The 6212-nt window shown below is 33.1% G+C and overlaps 1 protein-coding gene across 2 annotated transcripts; it reads left to right on the plus strand.

The window, feature by feature from the left end:
* Positions 1 to 498: 498 nt before the first annotated feature.
* On the plus strand, positions 499 to 5949 carry LOC128510770 (aquaporin-4). Of its 2 annotated transcripts, none has more exons than XM_053483275.1 (6): positions 499 to 615; positions 1556 to 1750; positions 1848 to 2009; positions 4168 to 4332; positions 5504 to 5584; positions 5684 to 5949. In XM_053483275.1, the coding sequence occupies exons 1-6, from the start codon at positions 601 to 603 to the stop codon at positions 5897 to 5899; spliced, it is 834 nt and encodes a 277-aa protein (XP_053339250.1). In that variant the 5' UTR covers positions 499 to 600; the 3' UTR covers positions 5900 to 5949. The 2 variants fall into 2 exon arrangements, with proteins under 2 accessions (XP_053339250.1, XP_053339251.1); XM_053483276.1 differs by having other exon boundaries at positions 549 to 615; positions 1506 to 1750.
* Positions 5950 to 6212: the final 263 nt, after the last annotated feature.

Here is a 6212-nt window from a genome sequence, read left to right on the forward strand (position 1 = left end):
CCATCACAGGAAGTTTTTCCTTGCCACTGTCGCCATCGCACTTGGCTTGCTCATCAGGGACAATCTTATAATTTTGACTCATTCATATTCACATTTTATACAAACTTCCATAATTCTTTTATGACAATTGTTAAAAGCACTATACAAATAAAACTGTAAAACTTTCTTCCTCATGATGCCATCTTCTTTGTGAAGTGGGCTTAAAGATTCCTATCCCAGACCCTTTCTACGATTAACATCTAATTATTCTTTTGATGCAGCAATAGCATTCATGTCTTGTTTATGGGCCATGGCGTTCGATATTGTGCATACATGCACTATCCCTGTCTATGAAATCTGACTAAACCAAGCCTTTCAGCACTAAAGCCTACAAAAGCTGCCATAGCAACCAAATTAGTCCAAAGAGGCTGTCTCCATGGCAGTAATGACAGGACCATACAAGTGGAATGATGAAAGGAAAGAGAGGGTGGAGTATATTTGTAATATGCAAATGGAAATCTATTAAAAAGACTAAGGGATGAGCCATTTTGTTTGCCTAAATGCATTTCATTTCCATCGTCACACACATATTGAGACAGGTAAACAAACTCTGGATTCAACATGACCCTACAGGAGGTAAGAACATTTTTAGCACAAAAGACTGTTTAACCATCAGTCAAGGTTTTTAGGAGTATTTTAATAAAGCATTTAAATACTTTAAAAAGCATTTTCTCTCTTTTTGTCTAGCTCTTTAATTTATCATGCAAAGTAAAAAAAAAAATTTGATAGTATTATGTAATATTTGCACTTAAATTAATCAACAATATGTCTGCTTTTGTCATGAATATCTCAAGCTTTGGCATGTCAACACTGATTAGCATGATTTTAATCTTATCCTATTTAAACTTTATTTAGAAATATTTACACTTGACATTGAATTACATTAATTTCTTCTGGTCTGCTCATATACTTGATGTATTGGTACTGCCTATATGAAAATCATATTTGAAGTTGCAGGCATACTGTACTTAACAAGGAACACGGATGCAATAATAGATGCAATAGTTTAATAATTATAAAAAATAATAATTTAACCTTTTTGGATCTGTAATATATATATATATATATATATATATATATATATATATAGCAGCTGATTGTACGAAGTATAAAATGTATGCATTTTAAGTATTAAATCATTTATGCCTATTTAGGACTAAAGCATTGCACATGCTTGGCATATTGAGTTATATGACCTTGCTGTATGTACTTCAATAAGTCAATTGAGTGCAGTTTCTATACTAAAAGACAATCATGCTATATGACCCTCATTATTGACATTCACCTAGCAGAGGATGGTTTTTGGAACTTAAAGTAAAAGTATAGTATTAAATACCTGCAAATGCTGTTTTCTTTAATCCTACAAGTTTACTGTGTTGAATTTAATTAACATGTTCTTATAAAGGACTTTGATTTTATTTGCCATTTAGCATTATTATTATTGTTATTATTATTATTCCTTTTAGTAACCCACCATTACTTTACTCTCCTTACCACCCAAATACTGATGCATTAGGAGGTGAGAAACCCTAAGTTTTGGCGGGGCATACTGGCTGAGATGATAGGCTCTCTGGTTTTTGTATCAGTTGTATTGGGCTCTTCACTATCAGGGCTTGAGGGTGTCTCTTCCGGACCTTTGTACCCAGCGCTGGCAGCAGGTATGGCTGCGGTCTGCCTAGGACATTGTTTTAAAAAGATCAGTGGCGCTCAGGTAAGAAAATCATATCTATATGTCTAGCAGTAGTGTTTGCATGAGTGACACCAAGTCTTGGTCACTTTTCATTATTTTTTTTCCTTTATGGCTTTAGGTGAACCCTGCTGTAACTTTGGCTTTATTAGCTACACGGAAACTGGATGCTTTAAGGGCGATGATCTATGTGTTTGCCCAGTGTTTAGGAGCGACTGTAGGAGCTGGGATTCTCTACTTGGTCTTACCATTAAAATCTGCAGCTGATATTTATGTCAACAAGGTAATAAGGTCAAATGTTCCCGTGATATGAATCAAAGCCCCAACCGCACCAATCAAATGCTTCAAGTTTTAAACTAAATATAATGCACACAGCTAAAAAGCAGTTTTGAATAAAATGGAAAAGTATTAAATATTTAGTTTAGATTATTAATAAATTGTTACAATTAAATCGTTCATGTAAGTCAAACTGTGGCTCATTTTTTAAAAACTACAATAATTTACATGATAAATCATTATCATTAAGGATACATTAAGTAAACAAAGCAAATTCCTGATGATGATTATTATTACTGCCATATTTGCATCACAGAATATACATTTAATATCAATATAATTAATTGTTATGACAAGTATAGTAAATAGAGTAATACAAATATTGTAAATAATTTAGATATTCATATATATATATTTTTTTTAATTACTATATGGCAAAATGTTTTTGGAGACCTGATCCATACACTATTGAATTCTGATCATCTTATTTCAAATGTAGTCCCCACACCCTATTCTAGGAAGATTTAGTCAAATCGTTCTTGACAATTTTTTTCAGAAGAGCATTACTGAGATTTTTAAGGTCAGGCATTGATGAAGACCTGGGACACTTTGGAAATTTCCATCTCAAAGGTAATAAATGGAGTTGGGGTCTGGGCTCTGTGCAAGTCACTTGAGTTTTTCCACTCCAACCTTCATTTACCTTACTTTTTTTTTTGCACATGGCCATTGCCATGCTGCCAAAATAATAATTGGCACAATTTATGAGCCCATGAATACAGTATTTTCTAATTTAAAGGTTCTTAATGTTTCTACTTTGCAGACTTCACAACTAACAAAAAAGCATTCTTACTAACAAGATTACCAGTTTTAACACTATAAAAAACTATTTTAACATAATAAACTGAGTAAAAATAATGAACAATATATTCTCCCCATCCAAAAAAGTCACCACCACCATATAAGGGTCAAATTATTGGCCTGCATCAAGAAAATAAACTATTGTATGTGATGACAAAACTATTGTATGTGATGTCATACAATAGTTTTAGAAATCAGATGCATATTTTATGTGGTTTTGAAAACTTAGATGTGTGTCCCTCACTGCCTATCAAAAGTTTGGAATCAAAAATAAAAAAAATATTGCATTAAAACATAAGTTGCTAAATTAATAGGTTATTGTATATAGCCAAGACATTTACACGATTAAAAGTAATAATTTATGCAAAAAATGTAGTGCATCAAAATATGCTTCCATCTATGCATAACTTAATTTGAGACAAATACATCCTTATAAAATGTCCCTGAACAGCTTACTACAAATTACTTGAAAACATTTTTCCCTTTAAAATCCCTCTCCCCTAACCAACACCAAAGTTCTTGCAGACAATCACATTTTCTAGACAATCACATTTTCCATGCCATGCTTGACAGACTACTGCAGCATCTTTTAAGTTAGCATGTCACAGATATGACTTAAAAATCAGCTTTGATTAGTAAGGGCTTTGATAACTATTCATGAAATTTATTTTATGACAACATTTTTGTCACTTCTTTTGCAATGTCAGTAATTTTCGAGTTTGTGTTTATGTATAGAGAGAAGTGTGACAAGTAATGTGATAGTCATTGAGCCTTTATAAACAAGGATGCCGCTAGAGTTTCTGGTTCCCCAAGTTTGATGACACCCACCCTTTTTCCTTGCCATACCATGTTAAAGGATCCCCTCTCTCGGGTCCTTTGAATCAACCTTACATACCAGCCTCCTCCTTAAACATACTGTATGGTAATATTTCCCTGTGGTAAATGTGGGCATTAGATTTTCTTTCATTTAACAGGTTATATTACAAAAAAATGAGTTGAATCAAAATTTAATCTGATCTTTATTCATCTAATGTAAAATTTGCAATAATGTGTAAAAAATTCAATTCAATTTTATTTTATTTATATAGCGATTTTAACAATTGTCATTGTCGCAAAGCAGCTTTACACAATCAAAAGAATTATTTAAGTTTGTATGGAATGTGATTGTGTAACTGATTAATTCACAAACCTAGACAGTACATATAACATCTTATGATTTTATAATCTAATAAGATTGTGAACATTTGTCAATAGGCTTGCATTTAAACATACATTTTTTTTATTTAAAATAATTTGGCACACTATAGGTACCAATGGAGGGAAATGCAGGCCAGGCTTTGGGGATGGAGGTACTCATTACCTTCCAATTGGTCTTTACCATCTTCTCAGTAGAGGATCAGCGCAAGAGAGAGGAATGTGAACCTGGCAACTTGGCCATTGGCTGCTCCATTAGTGCAGGGATTTTTACTGCAGTGAGTATATGCATATTAAAACAATAATAACATAATAGATAATGATAAATAGATAACAATATGTTGATATTTGTGAGCCCATGAATACAGTATTTTCTAATTTAAAGGTTCCCAATGTTTCTACTTCACAGACTTCACAACTAACAAAAAAGCATTCTTATTAACAAGATTAACAGTTTTAACACTATAAAACACTATTTTAACATAATGAGTAAAAATAATGAACAATATATTCTCCCCATCCAAAAAAGTTACCACCTGGATTTACCTCTATCAAAGAATTAAAAGCATCCATTACATGGTTCTTGTACTTATGGTGATTAATATGGTTCAGGTGGCAACAGATTATATAACCATTACTGATGCAATGTGTAGCTTTTTATTTTCTAAACAACTATATCAGACGTCATATCATGTGGTCATGACAAAGATATTACTCTGTTACTCCATAAGGGTCAAATTATTGGCCTGCATCAAGAAAAGAAAATACCTTAGGAGACTACTGACAACAAAAATTGGATTAAGGCTTGTAAAATGCATTATTAAAACCTGAAAGGATTTTTGGGTAAGGAATGTTATTAGCAGAACATTCTGAAGGAGCATGATTACATAAAAAAAAAAAAACTGTAGAATTCTATGTAGAGCTATGTGTAATACTGAAAGTAAGAGCATTTCCATATGCACAATGTAAAGGGCACTAAGGGGATTGGGACTAAACTAAAAACCACCTAAAAATAATGTTCTGTGGAGCACTTGAAAAAGGTCATGTGGTCTGAGAAGTGACGGGAGTGTCAGGGTAAGACTAGAGGCAAAAGTAGTGATGCACACATTGTGTCTAGTGTCTATAATCCAAACCTGTGGGAAACTGTTATAATCTAGGGTTGTTTCAGTTGGTCAGGTCAAGGTTTAGCAATGTTATGTGCCCCAAAAATGAGGTCAGTTGATGACCTGAATATGTTAAGTGACCAGATTTTTCCATCAGTGGATTTGTTCTTTCCTGATGGTATGGGCATATTTCAAAATGACAATGCCAGGATATATTGGGCACAAACTGTAAAAAAGAGGTAACATAATTTTCACACAATTGTAAAAAAAAGAAAAAAAAAAAGAAAAAATCTTACTCAAATACTTTTTTACAGCACTGTATGAAGATTTATTTGTGTGGTCATAGGGCAAAATCTCTGGAGGCAGCATGAACCCTGCTAGGTCTCTTGGACCTGCAATTATAGTTGGATACTGGGAGCACCATTGGGTGAGTTGTCTTGTTTTGTCATGTGCCTGTAAAAATAACGTTAAATCCTTATTTATTTCTTTACATACATTAATAAACCCTATTTCTTTCATATGCAAGGTGTATTGGATTGGGCCAGTGTTTGGTGCTGTGTTAGCTGGCATGGCTCATGAATTCTTTTTTGCTCCAAGTGCCTCAAGGCAGAAGCTGGTATCGTGTATCACCTGCAAAGACATTGAAATGTTAGACACAGCTAGCATGTCCCATTCATCTCTGTCAACCATCACACACACAGCTGTGAGAGCCAAGCAGAGTGGCAAACTTGACCACAGCTGAATTTTTTTTTTTACTATATGATAACCTGCTTCCTTAGATTTATAATGTAATGTGATACCTACATTAATGTTAAAAGAGTTTTGTCAAAAAAGAAAATATTTGATATAACATGATGCATGTTAAAGAATAATTAAGGTTAAGTAGGCTATATCTCTTCTTAATTAAATGGTCATACTTACTAAAGCATATCAAACATTTCTTAAAAATTGTATGTTTAGTGAAACCTCTTTATTGCATATATTTCATCTTATCCAGGAACGTGTTTATCGGACCCCACTTCATTTTTTGTGATGACCTTGGGTTATAAGGGACA

The sequence above is a fragment of the Clarias gariepinus genome, chromosome 22 (genome assembly GCF_024256425.1).
Source record: "Clarias gariepinus isolate MV-2021 ecotype Netherlands chromosome 22, CGAR_prim_01v2, whole genome shotgun sequence".
Taxonomy (NCBI): Eukaryota; Metazoa; Chordata; class Actinopteri; order Siluriformes; family Clariidae; genus Clarias; species Clarias gariepinus.